The sequence below is a fragment of the Cetorhinus maximus genome, chromosome 16 (assembly GCF_964194155.1).
Source record: "Cetorhinus maximus chromosome 16, sCetMax3.hap1.1, whole genome shotgun sequence".
In the NCBI taxonomy this organism is placed as follows: domain Eukaryota; kingdom Metazoa; phylum Chordata; class Chondrichthyes; order Lamniformes; family Cetorhinidae; genus Cetorhinus; species Cetorhinus maximus.
In genome coordinates, this window is record NC_135894.1 from 105,326,915 (window position 1) to 105,350,721 (window position 23,807).

General features: G+C 51.1%; 1 protein-coding gene across 1 annotated transcript in view; it reads left to right on the forward strand.

Annotated features, from left to right (window-relative positions):
• The window catches only part of pde9aa (phosphodiesterase 9aa), a 103,207-nt gene that overhangs the window by 26,860 nt on the left and 52,540 nt on the right, over positions 1 to 23,807 (forward strand). Inside the window, 3 exon segments of the mRNA XM_078560486.1 lie at positions 6,577 to 6,631; positions 6,720 to 6,790; positions 10,536 to 10,620. Of these exon segments, the coding sequence (XP_078416612.1) occupies positions 6,577 to 6,631; positions 6,720 to 6,790; positions 10,536 to 10,620 (211 nt within the window).

Below are 23,807 nucleotides of genomic sequence, written 5' to 3' on the forward strand. Positions count from 1 at the left end.
CTGAGTGTCCTGCCGACTACGCCAATTGTCGCAGTGTCTTTGATAAATGAACCACAGGAGGCTCAGATACAGGTTACAATCATTTATTCAAGCAATTGCAAGGACAGAACCACCTCAAAGCAGCTTGAGGTAGCACTCTGCTAAATTACAAGTATTCAGCATATTTATACATTACTGGTCACGCACAAGGACATTGTTCAAATTCCAATCTCCTCAGCATATAGGTTTACATGAAACAGATATCTCTGGTTCCAGGTATATACATCCCCTTTTACCCAGGCAGAGCCTTCTCCCCCTATCTGAGCTGGTACCAGCTGTTCTTTTCCTTATCTGTTGAAGAGCACACTTAATCTAGTTTGTTTTTTTCTCCGTCTCCAGTCTGGCTCCCAGGGCCTTTCTGGTGATTGCAGGCCCTAAGGGTGTACAAGGTTCACCTGGTAACCTTTACCTGTTAATGTGCTCGATGGTGCTGACTGGCTGGGCTTCTAAGTAATTCCCTTTCCATAAATTCTTACTGTATTCCCCATAACAACATCAAAGCACCCAGACTAGCTGGCTTTAATCCAATTAAGACACACCTACAGACTAAACTTCTATTTTAAAAGAAAAATATTATCCAGTAATATTATATACATCAATAGCTTCATGACAGAGCATCACTCTGTCACTCTCCGTATGAGCATTTCTCTGTTACACTATATAAGAATACTAAAACAAAAATAGCTGGAAAAACTCAGCAGGTCTGACAGCATCTGTGGAGAGGAAGACAGTGATAATGTTTCGAGTCCGAATGACTCTTCATCAGAACAGTGATTGTGTCTTCCTCTCCGCAGACGCTGTCAGACCTGCTGAGTTTTTCCAGCTATTTTTGTTTTTGTTTCAGATTTCCAGCATCCGCAGTATTTTGCTTTTATATAAGAATACTACTCTGTCATACTTTATATGAGTGTTACTCTGTTACACACTATCTGAGAGTTACTCTGTCACACTCTATATGGTCATTACTCTGATACATTATATAAGAGCATTACTCTGTTACACGATATATGAACATTATTCTGTTACAGTATATAAGAGTGTTACACTGTTACATTCTGTGGGAACTTTATTCTGTCACATTCCATATGAGTGTTATTCTGTTACACTCAATATGAGTATCACTCTGTCACACTCAGCCTGAGCGTTACTCTGTTGCACTATATCTGAGAGTTACTCTGTTACACAATTTATGAGCATTATCCTGTCACACCCTATATGGGTGTTACTCTGTTACATGATGTATCAGCATCATTCTGTCACACTCTGTATGAGTGTTACTCTGTCACACTTTATATGAGCATTACTCTGTTATAATAAGAGCGTTTGTTAAGTTCTACATGAGCATTACTCTGTCACACACTATCTGAGAGTTAATCTGTTACACTCTATATGAGCGTTACAGTGTCACATTCTATATGAGCATTATTCTGTTATGCTCTATATGATACTTACTTTGTTACAATCTGGATGAGTGTTACTCTGTTACTCTCTATATGAGCATTGTACTGTGACACTCTAGATGATTGTTACTCTGATACATTATATAAGCGCGATACCGTTACATCTAAATGAGCATCACTCTGTCACACTTGATATCAGCGTTACTCTGTTTAACTATATATGAGCATTACTCTGTAACACTATTTAAGAGCTCTAATCTGTTACACTGCCTATGAGTGTTACTCAGACTCTATGTGAGCGTTACTCTGTCACACTATATATGAGAATTACTCTGCTACACTCTATGTGAGGGTTACTCTGTCACATTCTATGTTAGTGTTACTCTGAAATTCTCTATATGAGCGTTTCACACTCTATTTGAGAGTTACTATGTCACACTCTGTACGAGCGTTACTCTGTTGCACTATGTACAAGCATTACTCGGTCACACTCCATATGAGCATTACTCTGTCTCACTCTAATTGATCATTACTCTGTCACACTCTAATTGATCATTACTCTGTCTCACTCTAATTGATCATTACTCTGTCACACTCTAATTGATCATTACTCTGTCACACTCTAAATGATCATTACTCTGTCACACTCTAAATGATCATTACTCTGTCACACTCTAACTGATCATTACTCTGTCACACTCTAATTGATCATTACTCTGTCACACTCTAAATGATCATTACTCTGTCACACTCTAATTGATCATTACTCTGTCACACTCTAAATGATCATTACTCTGTCACACTCTAATTGATCATTACTCTGTCACACTCTAAATGATCATTACTCTGTCACACTCTAATTGATCATTACTCTGTCACACTCTAAATGATCATTACTCTGTCACATTCTAAATGATCATTACTCTGTCACACTCTAAATGATCATTACTCTGTCTCACTCTAAATGATCATTACTCTGTCACACTCTAAATGATCATTACTCTGTCACACTCTATATGAAAGTTACGCTTTTACACTATATATGAGCGTTACTCCATTACGCTCTATATGAGCCTCACTCTGTCACACTCTCTATGAGCATTACTCTGTTACACTCTGTATAGGTGTTCCACAGTCACACTCTATATGCTCGCTACCCTGTTACACTCTATATGATCGTTACTCTGTCAAACTCTATGTGAGTGTTACTCTGTTATACTCTATATTAGCGCTACTCTGTCACACTGTAGATGAACGTTACTCTGTTACACTCTATATGAGCGTTACTCTGTCTTACTCTATAAGAGTGTTACTCTGTTACACTATATATGAGTGTTGCTCTGTCACACTCTATATGAGCCTCACTCTGTCACACTCTGTATGAGCATTACTCTGTTACAACATTACTCTGCTACACTCTATATGATCGTTACTCTGTTACACTCTACATTAATGTTACTCTGTCACACTCTATGTGAGTGTTACTCTGTTATGCTCTATATTAGCACTACTCTGTCACACTATATATGAGCGCTACTCTATTACACTTTATATGATCATTGCTCTGTCACATTCTATATGAGTGTTACTCTGGCACACTCTATATGAGTGTTACTCTGGCACACTGTACATAGCCTCGTTCTGTCGCACTCTATATGAGTGTTACTCTGTTACACTATATATGAGCCTTACTCTGTTAGACTGTGTACGTGTGTTTCTCTGTCACACTCTGCATGTTCATTACTCTGCTACACTATATATGAGCGTTACTCTGATATGCTCTACATGAGCATTCACTTCGCACTCTATTTGAGAGTTACTGTGTCACACTCTATGTGAGCATTACTCTGTTACACACTATATGAGCTTTACTCTATCTCACTGTAAATTATCATTACTCGGTCACACTCTATATGAGAGTTACTATTACACACTAAATATGAGCATTACTCCATTACGCTATATATGAGCGTTCCTCTGTCACACTCTATGTGAGTGTCACTCCGATATGCTCTATATGAGCATTCCCTTCGCACTCCATCACTATGTGCGAGTTACTCTTTTGCACTATTTATGAGCATTACTCCGTTATGATATATATGAGTGTTACTCTGTCACACTCTATATTATTGTTACTCTGTCACACTCTATATTATTGTTACTCTGTCACACTCTATATTATTGTTACTCTGTCACACTCTATATTATTGTTACTCTGTCACGCTCTATATTATTGTTACTCTGTTACGGTCTATATCAGTGTTACTCGATTAGGCTGTATATGAGCATTACTCTCACACCCTATATGAGCGCCACACTGTTAGAGTCTATATGTGCGTTACTATGATAAAAACAAAAAGCTAAAAGCTACTGCGGATGCTGGAAATCCAAAACAAAAACGGAATTACCTGGAAAAACTCAGCAGGTCTGGCAGCATCGGCGGAGAAGAAATCAGTTAACGTTTCGAGCCTTCATGGCCCTTCGGCAGAACTGAAGCATAGTTAGAAGAAGGGAGAAATATAAATTGGTTTAAGGTGGGTGGGGGGGGGAGGGGGGGGTGGAGAGAGAGACATTGAGGGTGTGGTATGATGATTGTGGAGATGAGCAGATAATCAAAAGATGTCACAGACAAAAGGGTCAAAGAGGTGTTGAAGGTGGTGGTATTTGTCTGAGAAAAGTGCTAATTAAGAATGGAAGACAGGATATTCAAAGTACAGCTCTAGTGGGGGTGGGGTGGAAAGACTAAAGGTTTTAGTTTTAGATTTAAAAATAATGGAAATAGGTGGGGAAAGAAGGATCTATATAAATTATTGGAAAAAAAAAAGCGGGGGGTGGGGGAAAGAAATGGGGTGGGGATGGGGGGAGGGGGAGTTTAAGATCTAAAGTTGTTGAATTCAATATTCAGCCCGGAAGGCTGTAAAGTGCCTAGTCGGAAGATGAGGTGCTGTTCCTCCAGTTTGCGCTGGGCTTCACTGGAACAATGCAGCAAGCCAAGGACAGACATGTGGGCAAGAGAACAGGGTGGAGTGTTAAAATGGCAAGCGACAGGGAGGTTTGGGTCTTTCTTGCGGACAGACCACAGGTGTTCCGCAAAACGGTCGCCCAGTTTGCGTTTGGTCTCTCCAATGTAGAGGAGACCGCATTGGGAGCAACGAATGCAGTAGACTAAGTTAGGGGAAATGCAAGTGAAATGCTGCTTCACTTGAAAGGAGTGTTTGGGCCCTTGGACGGTGAGGAGAGAGGAAGTGAAGGGGCAGGTGTTGCATCTTCTGCGTGGGCATGGGGAGGTGCCATAAGTGGGGGTTGAGGAGTAGGGGGTGATGGAGGAGTGGACCAGGGTGTCCCGGAGGGAACGATCCCTACGGAATGCCGTCAGGGGGGGTGAAGGGAAGATGTGTTTGGTGGTGGCATCATGCTGGAGTTGGCGGAAATGGCGGAGGATGATCCTTTGAATGCGGAGGCTGGTGGGGTGATAAGTGAGGACAAGGGGGACCCTATCATGTTTCTGGGAAGGAGGAGAAGGCGTGAGGGAGGATGCGCGGGATATGGGCCGGACACGGTTGAGGGCCCTGTCAATGACCGTGGATGGAAAACCTCGGTTAAGGAAGAAGGAGGACATGTCAGAGGAGCTGTTTTTGAAGGTAGCGTCATCAGAACAGATGCGACGGAGGCGAAGGAACTGAGAGAATGGGATGGAGTCTTTACAGGAAGCGGGGTGTGAGGAGCTGTAGTCGAGGTAGCTGTGGGAGTCGGTAGGCTTGTAATGGATATTGGTGGACAGTCTATCATCAGAAATTGAGCCAGAGAGGTCAAGGAAGGGAAGAGAAGTGTCAGAGATGGACCATGTGAAGATGATGGAGGGGTGGAGATTGGAAGCAAAATTAATAAATTTTTCCAGGTCCCGACGAGAGCATGAAGCAGCACCGAAGTAATCATCGATGTACCGGAGAAAGAGTTGTGGGAGGGGGCCGGAGTAGGACTGGAACAAGGAATGTTCCACATACCCCATAAAGAGACAGGCATAGCTGGGGCCCATGCGGGTATCCATAGCCACACCTTTTATTTGGAGGAAGTGAGAGGAGTTAAAGGAGAAATTGTTCAGTGTGAGAACAAGTTCAGCCAGACGGAGGAGAGTAGTGGTGGATGGGGATTGTTCGGGCCTCTGTTCAAGGAAGAAGCTAAGGGCCCTCAGACCATCCTGGTGGGGGATGGAGGTGGAGAGGGATTGGACGTCCATGGTGAAGAGGAGGCGGTTGGGGCCAGGGAACTGGAAATTGTTGATGTGATGTAGGGTGTCAGAGGAATCACGGATGTAGGTGGGAAGGGACTGGACAAGGGGAGAGAGAAGGGAGTCAAGATAACGAGAAATGAGTTCCGTGGGGCGTTATCTTGACTCCCTTCTCTCTCCCCTTGTTCAGTCCCTTCCCACCTACATCCGTGATTCCTCTGACACCTTACGTCACATCAACAATTTCCAGTTCCCTGGCCCCAACCGCTTCCTCTTCACCATGGATGTCCAATCCCTCTCCACAATCACCACACCCTCAATGTGTCTCTCCACACCCCCCCCACTCCCCCCCCCACCCACCTTAAACCAATTTATATTTCTCCCTTCTTCTAACTATGCTCCAGTTCTGCCGAAGGGCCATGAAGGCTCGAAACGTTAACTCTTTTCTTCTCCGCCGATGCTGCCAGACCTGCTGAGTTTTTCCAGGTAATTCTGTTTTTGTTGTGCGTTACTATGCTACACTCAATGTGATTTCTACTCTGTGACACTCTATATGAGCTTTACGCTGTTACACTCTGTATGAGATTTTCTCTGTTGCACTCCACGATATATAAACAATCGTCTGTATCTTGGTTGTGCATCTCATCATTTTAGGGGACATGGTTTTGGAGAGTGCTTTGGGGGCTATGTGGAGGGGGTTTTGGGCTATGGTGTTTGTGGGAGCGGCTTAGGGGAGATATTTAGGTGGATATTTTGGGGGTGACTTAGGGGCAGCATCGCATCCAGTTTAACTGTGAAGATGGGAAGGTAAAGCAGTGACAGGATGTGGATTTTGAATTTGAGCTAGGTGTGCGCTTATTGACCTGAGAATGATTCTAAACATTCTCCATCTAAACTTTCTCATTTCAGAGAAAGATGAAGTTTTCCAGAATGTTCTGGCTCAAGTTGCAGAACAATTTTCTAGGTAAGCCCTTTACTATTACAGATGTCAAATCTCCTTGGCTGGAACTACATCTCAACACTCAGACAGTTAAACTGTTTCTCTCTTTCAGAGCTTTCAAAATCACAGAACTCAAAACGGAAGTTACAAACCGTCTGTCCATGCTGGAGAAGAGAGTGGAATGTATGTATTAGAAAGAGTTAGGCCCAGAGCACAGAGGGAACAGAAAGAGAGAGAATAGTGAGAGGGTGAGGGGGTGGGGAGGCACAGAGAGAGAGGAGGAGACATCACTGAGAGAGAGGGGGAGACATCACTGAGAGATGGGAGAGATGTCACTGAGAGAGAGGGAGAGACATCACTGAGAGAGAGGGAGAGACATGACTGAGAGAGAGGGAGAGACGTCACTGAGAGAGAGGGAGGGACATCACTGAGGGAGAGGGAGGGACATCACTGAGAGAGGGAGAGACGTCACTGAGAGAGAGGGAGTGACGTCACTGAGAGAGAGGGAGAGACACTACTGAGTAATGGAGAGACATGACTCAGAGAGAGGGGGAGGCTTCACTGAGAGACAGAGAGAGACATCAGTGAGAATGAGAGAGAGAGACATTACTGAGAGAGAGGGAGAGACATCACTGAGAGATGGGGAGAGACAACACTGAGAGAGTGAGAGACATCAATGAGCGAGAGGGAGAGGCATCTCTGAGAAAGGAAGAGACATCACTGAGAGAGAGGGAGATGTCTCTGAGAGAGGGAGGGACAAAGGTGATAGAGGGGGAGAGACATCACTGAGGGAGAGGGAGAGACATCACTGAGGGAGAGGGAGAGACATCACTGAGAGAGAGGGAGCGACATCACTGGGAGAGAGGGAGAGACATCACTGAGAGAGAGGGAGAGACATCAATAGAGAAAGGGATAGAACTCATTGAGATAGAGAGTGGAACATCACTGAGAGAGAGGGAGAGACCTCATGAGATAGATGGAGAGACATCACTGAGACAGAGAGATACATCACTGAGAGAGAGAGATCAGTGAGACAGAGGGAGAAACATCAAGGAGGGAGAGACATCACTGAGAGAGAGTGAGAGACATCACTGAGAGAGGGAGAGACACCAGGAAAGAGAGGGAGAGACAACATTGAGAAAGAGGGACAGTCAGCACTGTGAGAGAGAGAGAGAGAGAGAGAGAGAGAGATACATCACTGTGAGAGAGGGAGAGACATCACTGAGAGAGAGAGAGATACATCACTGAGAGAGAGGGAGAGACGTCACTGAGAGAGAGAGAGATACATCACTGGGAGAGAGGGAGAGACATCACTGGGAGAGAGGGAGAGACATCACTGAGAGAGAGGGAGCGACATCACTGGGAGAGAGGGAGAGACATCACTGAGAGAGAGGGAGAGACATCACTGAGAGAGAGGGAGCGACATCACTGGGAGAGAGGGAGAGACATCACTGAGAGAGAGGGAGAGACATCACTGGGAGAGAGGGAGAGACATCACTGGGAGAGAGGGAGAGACATCACTGTGAGAAAGGGAGAGACATCACTGAGAGAGAGAGAGAGACGTCACTGAGAGAGAGGGAGAGACATCACTGAGAGAGAGGGAGCGACATCACTGGGAGAGAGGGAGAGACATCACTGAGAGAGAGGGAGAGACATCACTGGGAGAGAGGGAGAGACATCACTGGGAGAGAGGGAGAGACATCACTGAGAGAGAGGGAGAGACATCACTGAGACAGAGAGATACATCACTGAGAGAGAGAGATCAGTGAGACAGAGGGAGAAACATCAAGGAGAGAGTGAGAGACATCACTGAGAGAGGAAGAGAAATCTCTGAGAGAAGGAGAGACATCAATGAGAGAGGGAGAGACATCACTGAGATAGGGAGAGACATCACTGAGAGAGGAAGAGAAATCTCTGAGAGAAGGAGAGACATCACTGAGAGAGGGAGAGACATCACTGAGATAGGGAGAGACATCACAGAGAGAGAGAGAGAAAGACATCGCTGAAGGAGTGCGAGAGACATCACTGAGAGAGAGGGAGAGACACCAGGAAAGAGAGAGAGAGACAACATTGAGAAAGAGGGACAGTCATCACTGTGAGAGAGAGAGAGAGAGAGAGAGAGATACATCACTGTGAGAGAGGGAGAGGGATCACTAGGAGAGAGGAAGAGACGTCACTGAGAGAGAGGGAGAGACATCACTGAGAGAGAGGGAGAGACGTCACTGAGAGAGAGGGAGAGACATCACTGGGAGAGAGGGAGAGACATCACTGGGAGAGAGGGAGAGACATCACTGAGAGAAAGGGAAAGACATCAATAGAGAAAGGGATAGAACTCATTGAGATAGAGAGTGGAACATCACTGAGAGAGAGGGAGAGACCTCATGAGATAGATGGAGAGACATCACTGAGACAGAGAGATACATCACTGAGAGAGAGAGATCAGTGAGACAGAGGGAGAAACATCAAGGAGAGAGTGAGCGACATCACTGAGAGAGAGGGAGAGACACTACTGAGCAATGGAGAGACATGACTCAGAGAGAGGGGGAGGCTTCACTGAGAGACAGAGAGAGACATCAGTGAGAATGAGAGAGAGAGACATTACTGAGAGAGAGGGAGAGACATCACTGAGAGATGGGGAGAGACAACACTGAGAGAGTGAGAGACATCAATGAGCGAGAGGGAGAGGCATCTCTGAGAAAGGAAGAGACATCACTGAGAGAGAGGGAGATGTCTCTGAGAGAGGGAGGGACAAAGGTGATAGAGGGGGAGAGACATCACTGAGGGAGAGGGAGAGACATCACAGAGAGAGAGGGAGAGACATCACTGAGCGAGGGAAAGACATCACTGAGGGAGAGGGAGAGACATCATTGAGAGACAGGGAGAGACATCACAGAGAGAGAGGGAGAGACATCACTGAGAGAGAGGGAGAGACATCACTGAGGGAGAGGGAGAGACATCATTGAGAGACAGGGAGAGACATCACAGAGAGAGAGGGAGAGACATCACTGAGAGAGAGGGAGAGACATCACTGAGAGAGAGGGAGAGACATCACTGAGGGAGAGGGAGAGACATCACTGGGAGAGAGGGAGAGACATCACTGAGAGAGAGGGAGAGACATCACTGGGAGAGAGGGAGAGACATCACTGAGAGAGAGGGAGAGACATCACTGAGAGAGAGGGAGAGACATCACTGAGAGAGAGGGAGAGACATCACTGAGAGAGAGGGAGAGACATCACTGAGCGAGGGAAAGACATCATTGAGAGACAGGGAGAGACATCATTGAGAGAGAGGGAGAGACATCATTGAGAGACAGGGAGAGACATCACTGAGAGAGAGGGAGAGACATCACTGAGAGAGAGGGAGAGACATCACTGGGAGAGAGGGAGAGACATCACTGAGAGAGAGGGAGAGACATCACTGAGAGAGAGGGAGAGACATCACTGAGCGAGGGAAAGACATCATTGAGAGACAGGGAGAGACATCACTGAGAGAGAGGGAGAGACATCACTGAGAGACAGGGAGAGACAGCACTGAGAGAGGAAGCAGTGCAAGGCTCTATTAGTGAGCGCAGGGTAAATGTCATAGCTGGCTGCGTCCAAATCACAGCATCTCCTGTTCCACTATCACCCAAGTGCTCACTGACCTACATTGTCAATAGTTCCAGCAAGGGTTTGAATTTAAAATTCTCATCCTTGTTTTCAAATCCCTCATGTCCTCATCCTCCATACCTCTGTAACCTCCTCTAGCCTCTACAGCCTTCCCCATCTCTCTAACCTCCTCAAGTTCCTACAACCCTCACTAACTCCTTGAGTCGATCAGTGAGAGTCTGGGAGAGCGGAGGGTGAAGCCTGATTGGAAATGTGTTTGGAGAGTTTCTACTGGGATGTGGTCAAGTAAAGCTCCTCTTGTTAACTCTCGCTGTTGACAGTGGAGGGGTTGAAGGTGGTTGAAATCGAGAAATGTCGGAATGACATTCGAAAACTGCGTGATGAACTCGAGGAAAGAAACAGCAGGTGAGTGTTGACAGGAGTCTGTCCTCAGGCGGAATGTTACCTGATAGTTAGGTATTACCCCGATCCCTACAACACTCAATCATTACCTGAAAGAATCACAAAATGGTTACAGAACAGAAGGAGGCTATTTGGCCTATTGGGTCTGTACTGACTCTCTGCAAGAGCAGCTCACCCAGTCCGACTCCTGCCCCTTTTCCCCATAGCCCTGCGAATCCTTTCCCTTCATATAATTATCCAATTCCCTCTTGAATTTCTCAATTGAACCTATCACCACCGCATTCTCAGGCTCTGCATTCCAAACCCTAATCATTCATTGTGTAACAAAGCTTTTCCTCATGTTGCCTTTGCTTCTTTTGTAAATCACTTTAAATCTGTGCCCTCTCGTTCTTGACCCTTTTATGAGCGGGAACAGCTTCTCCCTGTCTACTCTGTCCAGCCCCCTCATGGTTTTGAACATCTCTATCAAATCTCCTCTCAGCCTTCTTCTCTCCGAGGAGAACAGTCCCAACTTCTCCAACCTTTTTATTCATTCACGGGATGTGGGTGTCGCTGGTTGGACCAGCATTTATTACCCATCCCTAATTGCTCTTGAGAAGGTGGTGGTGAGCTGCCTTCTTGAACCACTGCAGTCCATGTGGTGTAGGCACACCCCCAGTGCTGTTAGGAAGGGAGTTCCAGGATTATGATGGGGTGATGGGATAGTGCTATTGTCATTGGACTGGTAATCCAGAGACCCAGGGTAATGCTCTGGGGACCTGGGTTTGAATCTCACCACAACAAGTGGTGGAATTTGAATTCAATAAAAATCTGGAATTAAAAGTCTAATGATGACCATGAATTGATTGTTGTAAAAACCCATCTGGTTCACTAATGCCCTTTAGGGAAGGAAATCTGCTGTCCTATATGTGACTCCAGACCCACAGCGATGTGGTTGACTCCAGTGTTTTATAAAGGTTTGCCATAGCCTCCTTGCTGTTTGCCTAGAAATCTACCTTCATTAGAAACCTTTCTCCAGTCGAATAAAACATTCCTGATACACTCTGCTTCCTGCCACCGCTGCCAATGTCCTTTGTATTCCATGGGCACCAGCTTTGCTGACAGGTCTGATATTTGACTCTTTATCAAACACCTTTTGGAAGTCCATGTATACCACACCAACCCCATTACCCTCATCAATCCTCTCTATTACCTCATCAAAAAGCTCAACTCAAGTTTGTTAAATATGAGTTGCCTTTTAACAAATTCATGCTGACTTTCCTTAATCTATATTTGTCCAAGTGACTATTTTGTTCCATGTTATCATTTCTAAAAGCCTCCCCACCACCGAGATTAAACTGACTGCCTATAGTTACTGGGTTTACCCTAATATCTCCTCAACAGTTTTTCACCCATATGGTCTCAACTACCTCCCCTTTGACCAGGGCCTGGGGCAGTATCTTCTCCCTTGGTAAAGACACACACAAAGCATTAATTTCATACCTCAGCCATATCCCCTGTTGCCATGAATAAATCCCCTTTTAGGTCACTAATCATTTCTACTCCTCCTTTTACCACCCTTGTACTATTTATATACATATAAAAGACTTTTGGATTCCTTCTTTGTTAGTTGCCAGTGTCTACTCAAGCACTCTCTTTGCTTGTCTTATATTTTTTATTTCCCCTCTGAACTTTCTATATTTAGCCTGGCTCTCATTTATATTCTCAACCTGGCATCCATCGTACATACCCCTTTCTCTGCTTCACCTTACTCTATTTCTCTCACTCTCCAGGGAGCTCTGGATTTGCTTAACATACCTTTCTTCTCATGGGTATAGACCTCAAGTGTCCTTGAACTATCTCCTCCTTAAGGCAGCCCATTGCAGAAAGATCCACAAACACAGAGTTACAAAGCACAGAAACAGACCCTTCGGCCCATCATGTCCTTGCCAGCCATCAAGTACCTATCTATTCTAGTCCCTTTTTCCAGCACTTGGCCTGTAGCTCTGTATGTTATGGCATTTCAAGTGCTCATCTAAATACTTGTTAAATGTTGTGAGGGTTCCTGCCTCTACCACCCTCTCAGGCAGAGTGTTCCAGATTCCAACCACCCTCTGGGTGAAAAAACTTTTCCTCAAATCCCCTCTAAACCTCCTGCCCCTTAACTTAAATCTATGCCCCCTGGTTATTGACCCCTCCGCTAAGGGGAAAGGTTTCTCCCTATCTACCCTATCTATGCCCCTCATCATTTTGTATTCCGGTTCAGGTGCAGCCCCTCCGACTTGTACAGGCCCCGCCTTTGCCAGAAACAGACCCAGTGATCCAGGAAACTAAAGCCCTCCCTCCTGCACCATCTCTTCAGCCACGCATTCATCCTCTCTATCCTCCTATTCCTATACTCACTAACACGTGGCACAGGGAATAATCCAGAGATTACAACCTTTGAGATCCTGCTTTTTAATCTGCGACATAGCTCACTAAATTCTTGTTGCAGGACCTCATCCCTCTTTCTACCTATGTCGTTGGTACCAGTATGAACCACAACCTCTGACTCTTCGTCCTCCTGCTTCAGAAGGCCCTGCAGCCATTCTGTGACATCCTTGACCCTGGCACCAGGGAGACAACACACAATCCTGGAGCCTCATCTACAGCTGAAGAATGGCCTGTCTGCACCCCTCACTATTGAGTCTCCTACCACTATTGCTCTTGCACTCTTACTCCTGCCCCCTTGTGTAGCTGAGCCACCCACAGAGCAGTGAACTTGGCTCTGGCTGCACTCTCCAGAGGAACCTTCACCCTCACCATTTTCCAACACAGAAGAACGGTTCTGGAGTGAGATGCACTCTGGGGCTTTCCTGACTCCCTGCCTGCCTCCCTTCTCCTAACTGGTGGTCACCCATTCCCTCTCGGACTGCACTTCCTTAAGCTGTGGAGTGACCACATCTAAAAACCTGCTATCCATGTAACCCCCAGCCTCACGGACGTTCCGCTGTGTCTCTCGCTGACGCTGACGCTCTGAAACCCGTTGCACGAGCTGGTGCACATCCTGCACGTGTGGGTCACCCAGACTGCAGGGAGTGTCGCAAAAACCCCACATCCTGCAGGCCGTCCGACACTTGGGACCGAGCTCCTCTGTCATAGCTTTTGTTTGTTGCAATTAAAAGATTATTTCCTTAAATTAAAGCCAAGTAGAAAACTATTTAGTTTCTCTTTAAAAAACAAACGCTGAACTCTGACCTTCTGTAATGTCGCTTCAAAGTGGAAAAAAAACACTTACCCACAACCGACCAATCAGCTCCCTCCCTGGTCCTGATGTCACGGCTTTCGAATTCCTGCACTACCGAGTGTCTGGGTGAGAACCGGATCCCTCACAGGCAAACTCCGCTCCCTCACAGGCAAACTCCGCTCCCTCACAGGCAAACTCCGCTCCCTCACAGATAAACTCCGCTCCCTCACAGGCAAACCCCACTCCCCTCCCTCAAAGGTAAACTCCGCTCCCTCACAGGCAAACTCCCCTCCCTCACAGGTAAACTCCGCTCCCTCACAGGCAAACTCCCCTCCCTCACAGGCAAACTCCCCTCCCTCACAGGTAAACTCCGCTCCCTCACAGGCAAACTCCCCTCCCTCACAGGCAAACTCCGCTCCCTCACAGTCAAACTCCGCTCCCTCACAGGTAAACTCCGCTCCCTCACAGGTAAACTCCGCTCCCTCACAGGCAAACTCCCCTCCCTCACAGGTAAACTCCCCTCCCTCACAGGCAAACTCCGCTCCCTCACAGGTAAACTCCGCTCCCTCACAGGCAAACCCCACTCCCCTCCATCACAGGTAAACTCCACTCCCTCACAGGCAAACTCCGCTCCCTCACAAGTAAACTCCGCTCCCTCACAGGCAAACCCCACTCCCCTCCCTCACAGGTAAACTCCGCTCCCTCACAGGTAAACTCCGCTCCCTCACAGGCAAACTCCCCTCCCTCACAGGTAAACTCCCCTCCCTCACAGGCAAACTCTGCTCCCTCACAGGTAAACTCCGCTCCCTCACAGGCAAACCCCACTCCCCTCCCTCACAGGTAAACTCCGCTCCCTCACAGGCAAACTCCGCTCCCTCACAGGTAAACTTCGCTCCCTCACAGGTAAACTCCGCTCCCTCACAGGTAAACTCGCCTCCCTCACAGGCAAACTCCCCTCCCTCACAGGTAACTCCCCTCCCTCACGGGCAAACTCCGCTCCCTCACAGGTAAACTCCGCTCCCTCACAGGCAAACCCCACTCCCCTCCCTCACAGGTAAACTCCGCACCCTCACAGGCAAACTCCGCTCCCTCACAGGTAAACTCCGCTCTCTCACAGGTAAACTCCGCTCCCTCACAGGTAAACTCCCCTCCCTCACAGGCAACTCCCCTCCCTCACAGGTAAACTCCGCTCCCTCACAGGTAAACTCCCCTCCCTCACAGGTAAACTCCCCTCCCTCACAGGCAAACTCCGCTCCCTCACAGGTAAACTCCGCTCCCCTCCCTCATAGGTAAACTCCGCCTCCTCACAGGTAAACTCCGCTCCCCTCCTTCACAGATAAACTCCACTCCCCTCCCTCACAGGTAAACTCCGCTCCCTCACAGGTAAACTCCACTCCCTCAAAGGTAAACTCAGCTCTCTCACAGAAAAACTCCCCTCCCTCATAGGTAAACTCCGCTCCCTCACAGGTAAACTCAGCTCCCTCACAGATAAACTCCCCTCCCTCATAGGTAAACTCCGCTCCCTCACAGGTAAACTCCGCTCCCCTCCCTCACAGATAAACTCCACTCCCCTCCCTCACAGGTAAACTCCGCTCCCTCACAGGTAAACTCCACTCCCTCACAGGTAAACTCCACTCCCCTCTCTCACAGGTAAACTCTGCTCCCCTCCCTCACAGGTAAACTCCGCTCCGCTCCCTCACAGGTAAACTCCTCTCCCCTCTCTCACAGGTAAACTCCGCTCCCCTCCCTCACAGGTAAACTCCGCTCCCCTCCCTCACAGGTAAACTCCGCTCCCCTCCCTCACAGGTAAACTCCACTCCCCTCCCTCACAGGTAAACTTCACTCTCTCACAGGTAAACTCCGCTCTGCTCCTTCACAGGTAAACTCCACTCCCCTCCCTCACAGGTAAACTCCGCTCCCCTCCCTCGCAGGTAAACTCCGCTCTGCTCTCTCACAGGTAAACTCCGCTCCCCTCCCTCACAGGCAAACTCCCCTCCCTCACAGGAAAACCCCGCTCCCTCACAGGTAAACTCCGCTCCCTCACAGGCAAACTCCGCTCCCTCACAGGTAAACTCCCCTCCCTCACAGGTAAACTCTGGTCCCTCACAGGCAAACTCCGCTCCCTCACAGGTAAACTCCGCTCCCTCACAGGCAAACCCCACTCCCCTCCCTCACAGGTAAACTCCGCTCCCTCACAGGTAAACTCCGCTCCCTCACAGGTAAACTCCGCTCCCTCACAGGTAAACTCCCCTCCCTCACAGGCAAACTCCCCTCCCTCACAGGTAAACTCCCCTCCCTCACAGGAAAACTCCGCTCCCTCACAGGTAAACTCCGCTCCCTCACAGGCAAACTCCGCTCCCTCACAGGTAAACTCCCCTCCCTCACAGGCAAACTCCCCTCCCTCACAGGTAAACTCCGCTCCCTCACAGGCAAACTCCGCTCCCTCACAGGTAAACTCCCCTCCCTCACAGGCAAACTCCCCTCCCTCACAGGCAAACTCCGCTCCCTCACAGGTAAACTCCGCTCCCTCACAGGCAAACTCCACTCCCCTCTCTCACAGGTAAACTCCACTCCCCTCTCTCACAGGTAAACTCCGCTCCCCTCCCTCACAGGTAAACTCCGCTCCCCTCCCTCACAGGTAAACTCCACTCTCTCACAGGTAAACTCCGCTCTGCTCCCTCACAGGTAAACTCCACTCTCTCACAGGTAAACTCCGCTCCCCTCCCTCACAGGTAAACTCCGCTCCCCTCCCTCACAGGTAAACTCCGCTCCCCTCCCTCGCAGGTAAACTCCGCTCCCCTCCCTCACAGGCAAACTCCCCTCCCTCACAGGAAAACCCCGCTCCCTCACAGGTAAACTTCGCTCCCTCACAGGTAAACTCCGCTCCCTCACAGGTAAACTTCGCTCCCTCACAGGTAAACTCCGCTCCCTCACAGGTAAACTTCGCTCCCTCACAGGTAAACTTCGCTCCCTCACAGGCAAACTACCCTCCCTCACAGGTAAACTCCGCTCCCTCACAGGTAAACTCTGCTCCCTCACAGTTAAACTCCGCTCCCCTCCCTTGCAGGTAAATTCCGCTCCCCTCCCTCACAGGTAAACTCCGCTCCCCTCCCTCACAGGTAAACTCCACTCCGCTCCCTCACAGGTAAACTCCGCTCCCTCGCAGGTAAACTCCGCTCCCCTCCCTCACAGGTAAACTCCACTCCGCTCCCTCACAGGTAAACTCCGCTCCCTCGCAGGTAAACTCCGCTCTCCTCTCTCACAGGTAAACTCCCCTCCCTCGCAGGTAAACTCCGCTCTCCTCTCTCACAGGCAAACTCCCCTCCCTCACAGGTAAACTCCGCTCCCTCGCAGGTAAACTCCGCTCTCCTCTCTCACAGGTAAATTCCCCTCCCTCGCAGGTAAACTCCGCTCTCCTCTCTCACAGGTAAACTCCGCTCCCCTCCCTCGCAGGTAAACTCCACTCCCCTCCCTCACAGGTAAACTCCCCTCCCTCACAGGCAAACTCCGCTCCCTCACAGGTAAACTCCGCTCCCTCACAGGTAAACTCCGCTGCCTCACAGGCAAACTCCCCTCCCTCACAGGTAAACTCAGCTCCCTCACAGGTAAACTCCGCTCCCTCATAGGTAAAATCCGCTCCCTCACAGGTAAACTCCGCTCCCTCACAGGTAAACTCCGCTCCCTCACAGGTAAACTCCGCTCCCTCACAGGCAAACTCCACTCCCTCACAGGTAAACTCCGCTCCCTCACAGGTAAACTCCCCTCCCTCACAGGTAAACTCTGCTCCCTCACAGGTAAACTCCACTCCCTCACAGGTAAACTCCACTCCGCTCCCTCACAGGTAAACTCCACTCCGCTCCCTCACAGGTAAACTCCACTCCCTCACAGATAAACTCCGCTCTGCTCCCTCACAGGTAAACTCCGCTCCCCTCCCTCACAGGTAAACTCCGCTCCCCTCCCTCACAGGTAAACTCCGCTCCCCTCCCTCACAGGTAAACTCCGCTCCCCTCCCTCGCAGGTAAACTCCGCCCCCTCCCTCACAGGTAAACTCCGCCCCCTCCCTCGCAGGTAAACTCCGCTCCCTCATAGGTAAACTCCGCTCCCCTCCCTCGCAGGTAAACTCCGCTCCCCTCCCTCGCAGGTAAACTCCGCTCCCCTCCCTCACAGTTAAACTCCGCTCCCCTCCCTCACAGGTAAACTCCGCTCCCCTCCCTCACAGGTAAACTCCGCTCCCCTCCCTCACAGGTAAACTCCGCTCCCCTCCCTCGCAGGTAAACTCCGCTCCACTCCCTCACAGGCAAACTCCCCTCCCTCACAGGAAAACCCCGCTCCCTCACAGGTAAACTTCGCTCCCTCACAGGTAAACTCCGCTCCCCTCCCTCACAGGTAAACTCCGCTCCCCTCCCTCACAGGTAAACTCCACTCCGCTCCCTCACAGGTAAACTCCGTTCCCTCGCAGGTAAACTCCGCTCCCCTCCCTCACAGGTAAACTCCACTCCGCTCCCTCACAGGTAAACTCCGCTCCCTCGCAGGTAAACTCCGCTCTCCTCTCTCACAGGTAAACTCCCCTCCCTCGCAGGTAAACTCCGCTCTCCTCTCTCACAGGCAAACTCCGCTCCCCTCCCTCACAGGTAAACTCCGCTCCCCTCCCTCACAGGTAAACTCCGCTCCCCTCCCTCGCAGGTAAACTCCGCCCCCTCCCTCACAGGTAAACTCCGCCCCCTCCCTCGCAGGTAAACTCCGCTCCCTCATAGGTAAACTCCGCACCCCTCCCTCGCAGGTAAACTCCGCTCCCCTCCCTCGCAGGTAAACTCTGCTCCCCTCCCTCGCAGGTAAACTCCGCTCCCCTCCCTTGCAGGTAAACTCCGCTCCCCTCCCTCACAGGTAAACTCCGCTCCCCTCCCTCACAGGCAAACTCTGCTCCCTCACAGGTAAACTCCGGTCTCCTCCCTCGCAGGTAAACTCCGCTCTCCTCTCTCACAGGTAAACTCCGCTCCCTCACAGGTAAACTCCGTTCCCCTCCCTCGCAGGTAAACTCCGCTCCCCTCCCTCACAGGTAAACTCCACTCCCCTCCCTCACAGGTAAACTTCACTCTCTCACAGGTAAACTCCGCTCTGCTCCTTCACAGGTAAACTCCACTCCCCTCCCTCACAGGTAAACTCCGCTCCCCTCCCTCGCAGGTAAACTCCGCTCTGCTCTCTCACAGGTAAACTCCGCTCCCCTCCCTCACAGGTAAACTCCGCTCCCTCACAGGTAAACTCCGCTCCCTCACAGGTAAACTCCCCTCCCTCACAGGCAAACTCCCCTCCCTCACAGGAAAACCCCGCTCCCTCACAGGTAAACTCCGCTCCCTCACAGGCAAACTCCGCTCCCTCACAGGTAAACTCCCCTCCCTCACAGGTAAACTCCGGTCCCTCACAGGCAAACTCCGCTCCCTCACAGGTAAACTCCGCTCCCTCACAGGCAAACCCCACTCCCCTCCCTCACAGGTAAACTCCGCTCCCTCACAGGTAAACTCCGCTCCCTCACAGGTAAACTCCGCTCCCTCACAGGTAAACTCCCCTCCCTCACAGGCAAACTCCCCTCCCTCACAGGTAAACTCCCCTCCCTCACAGGAAAACTCCGCTCCCTCACAGGTAAACTCCGCTCCCTCACAGGCAAACTCCACTCCCTCACAGGTAAACTCCCCTCCCTCACAGGCAAACTCCGCTCCCTCACAGGCAAACTCCGCTCCCTCACAGGTAAACTCCGCTCCCTCACAGGCAAACTCCACTCCCCTCTCTCACAGGTAAACTCCACTCCCCTCTCTCACAGGTAAACTCTGCTCCCCTCCCTCACAGGTAAACTCCGCTCCGCTCCTTCACAGGTAAACTCCGCTCCCCTCCCTCACAGGTAAACTCCGCTCCCCTCCCTCACAGTTAAACTCCGCTCCCCTCCCTCACAGGTAAACTCCGCTCCCCTCCCTCACAGGTAAACTCCGCTCCCCTCCCTCACAGGTAAACTCCACTCTCTCACAGGTAAACTCCGCTCTGCTCCCTCACAGGTAAACTCCACTCTATCACAGGTAAACTCCGCTCCCCTCCCTCACAGGTAAACTCCGCTCCCCTCCCTCACAGGTAAACTCCGCTCCCCTCCCTCGCAGGTAAACTCCGCTCCCCTCCCTCACAGGCAAGCTCCCCTCCCTCACAGGAAAACCCCGCTCCCTCACAGGTAAACTTCGCTCCCTCACAGGTAAACTCCGCTCCCTCACAGGTAAACTTCGCTCCCTCACAGGTAAACTCCGCTCCCTCACAGGTAAACTTCGCTCCCTCACAGGTAAACTTCGCTCCCTCACAGGCAAACTACCCTCCCTCACAGGTAAACTCCGCTCCCTCACAGGTAAACTCTGCTCCCTCACAGGTAAACTCCGCTCCCCTCCCTTGCAGGTAAATTCCGCTCCCCTCCCTCACAGGTAAACTCCGCTCCCCTCCCTCACAGGTAAACTCCACTCCGCTCCCTCACAGGTAAACTCCGCTCCCTCGCAGGTAAACTCCGCTCCCCTCCCTCACAGGTAAACTCCACTCCGCTCCCTCACAGGTAAACTCCGCTCCCTCGCAGGTAAACTCCGCTCTCCTCTCTCACAGGTAAACTCCCCTCCCTCGCAGGTAAACTCCGCTCTCCTCTCTCACAGGCAAACTCCCCTCCCTCACAGGTAAACTCCGCTCCCTCGCAGGTAAACTCCGCTCTCCTCTCTCACAGGTAAACTCCCCTCCCTCGCAGGTAAACTCCGCTCTCCTCTCTCACAGGTAAACTCCGCTCCCCTCCCTCGCAGGTAAACTCCACTCCCCTCCCTCACAGGTAAACTCCCCTCCCTCACAGGCAAACTCCGCTCCCTCACAGGTAAACTCCGCTCCCTCACAGGTAAACTCCGCTGCCTCACAGGCAAACTCCGCTCCCTCACAGGTAAACTCAGCTCCCTCACAGGTAAACTCCGCTCCCTCATAGGTAAAATCCGCTCCCTCACAGGTAAACTCCGCTCCCTCACAGGTAAACTCCGCTCCCTCACAGGTAAACTCCGCTCCCTCACAGGCAAACTCCACTCCCTCACAGGTAAACTCCGCTCCCTCACAGGTAAACTCCCCTCCCTCACAGGTAAACTCTGCTCCCTCACAGGTAAACTCCACTCCCTCACAGGTAAACTCCACTCCGCTCCCTCACAGGTAAACTCCACTCCGCTCCCTCACAGGTAAACTCCACTCCCTCACAGATAAACTCCGCTCTGCTCTCTCACAGGTAAACTCCGCTCCCCTCCCTCACAGGTAAACTCCGCTCCCCTCCCTCACAGGTAAACTCCGCTCCCCTCCCTCACAGGTAAACTCCGCTCCCCTCCCTCGCAGGTAAACTCCGCCCCCTCCCTCACAGGTAAACTCCGCCCCCTCCCTCGCAGGTAAACTCCGCTCCCTCATAGGTAAACTCCGCTCCCCTCCCTCGCAGGTAAACTCCGCTCCCCTCCCTCGCAGGTAAACTCCGCTCCCCTCCCTCACAGTTAAACTCCGCTCCCCTCCCTCACAGGTAAACTCCGCTCCCCTCCCTCACAGGTAAACTCCGCTCCCCTCCCTCACAGGTAAACTCCGCTCCCCTCCCTCGCAGGTAAACTCCGCTCCACTCCCTCACAGGCAAACTCCCCTCCCTCACAGGAAAACCCCGCTCCCTCACAGGTAAACTTCGCTCCCTCACAGGTAAACTCCGCTCCCCTCCCTCACAGGTAAACTCCGCTCCCCTCCCTCACAGGTAAACTCCACTCCGCTCCCTCACAGGTAAACTCCGTTCCCTCGCAGGTAAACTCCGCTCCCCTCCCTCACAGGTAAACTCCACTCCGCTCCCTCACAGGTAAACTCCGCTCCCTCGCAGGTAAACTCCGCTCTCCTCTCTCACAGGTAAACTCCCCTCCCTCGCAGGTAAACTCCGCTCTCCTCTCTTACAGGCAAACTCCGCTCCCCTCCCTCACAGGTAAACTCCGCTCCCCTCCCTCACAGGTAAACTCCGCTCCCCTCCCTCGCAGGTAAACTCCGCCCCCTCCCTCACAGGTAAACTCCGCCCCCTCCCTCGCAGGTAAACTCCGCTCCCTCATAGGTAAACTCCGCTCCCCTCCCTCGCAGGTAAACTCCGCTCCCCTCCCTCGCAGGTAAACTCTGCTCCCCTCCCTCGCAGATAAACTCCGCTCCCCTCCCTTGCAGGTAAACTCCGCTCCCCTCCCTCACAGGTAAACTCCGCTCCCCTCCCTCGCAGGTAAACTCTGCTCCCCTCCCTCGCAGATAAACTCCGCTCCCCTCCCTTGCAGGTAAACTCCGCTCCCCTCCCTCACAGGTAAACTCCGCTCCCCTCCCTCACAGGCAAACTCTGCTCCCTCACAGGTAAACTCCGGTCTCCTCCCTCGCAGGTAAACTCCGCTCTCCTCTCTCACAGGTAAACTCCGCTCCCTCACAGGTAAACTCCGTTCCCCTCCCTCGCAGGTAAACTCCGCTCCCCTCCCTCACAGGTAAACTCCACTCCCCTCCCTCACAGGTAAACTTCACTCTCTCACAGGTAAACTCCGCTCTGCTCCTTCACAGGTAAACTCCACTCCCCTCCCTCACAGGTAAACTCCGCTCCCCTCCCTCGCAGGTAAACTCCGCTCTGCTCTCTCACAGGTAAACTCCGCTCCCCTCCCTCACAGGTAAACTCCGCTCCCTCACAGGTAAACTCCGCTCCCTCACAGGTAAACTCCCCTCCCTCACAGGCAAACTCCCCTCCCTCACAGGAAAACCCCGCTCCCTCACAGGTAAACTCCGCTCCCTCACAGGCAAACTCCGCTCCCTCACAGGTAAACTCCCCTCCCTCACAGGTAAACTCCGGTCCCTCACAGGCAAACTCCGCTCCCTCACAGGTAAACTCCGCTCCCTCACAGGCAAACCCCACTCCCCTCCCTCACAGGTAAACTCCGCTCCCTCACAGGTAAACTCCGCTCCCTCACAGGTAAACTCCGCTCCCTCACAGGTAAACTCCCCTCCCTCACAGGCAAACTCCCCTCCCTCACAGGTAAACTCCCCTCCCTCACAGGAAAACTCCGCTCCCTCACAGGTAAACTCCGCTCCCTCACAGGCAAACTCCACTCCCTCACAGGTAAACTCCCCTCCCTCACAGGCAAACTCCGCTCCCTCACAGGCAAACTCCGCTCCCTCACAGGTAAACTCCGCTCCCTCACAGGCAAACTCCACTCCCCTCTCTCACAGGTAAACTCCACTCCCCTCTCTCACAGGTAAACTCTGCTCCCCTCCCTCACAGGTAAACTCCGCTCCGCTCCTTCACAGGTAAACTCCGCTCCCCTCCCTCACAGGTAAACTCCGCTCCCCTCCCTCACAGTTAAACTCCGCTCCCCTCCCTCACAGGTAAACTCCGCTCCCCTCCCTCACAGGTAAACTCCGCTCCCCTCCCTCACAGGTAAACTCCACTCTCTCACAGGTAAACTCCGCTCTGCTCCCTCACAGGTAAACTCCACTCTCTCACAGGTAAACTCCGCTCCCCTCCCTCACAGGTAAACTCCGCTCCCCTCCCTCACAGGTAAACTCCGCTCCCCTCCCTCGCAGGTAAACTCCGCTCCCCTCCCTCACAGGCAAGCTCCCCTCCCTCACAGGAAAACCCCGCTCCCTCACAGGTAAACTTCGCTCCCTCACAGGTAAACTCCGCTCCCTCACAGGTAAACTTCGCTCCCTCACAGGTAAACTCCGCTCCCTCACAGGTAAACTTCGCTCCCTCACAGGTAAACTTCGCTCCCTCACAGGCAAACTACCCTCCCTCACAGGTAAACTCCGCTCCCTCACAGGTAAACTCTGCTCCCTCACAGGTAAACTCCGCTCCCCTCCCTTGCAGGTAAATTCCGCTCCCCTCCCTCACAGGTAAACTCCGCTCCCCTCCCTCACAGGTAAACTCCACTCCGCTCCCTCACAGGTAAACTCCGCTCCCTCG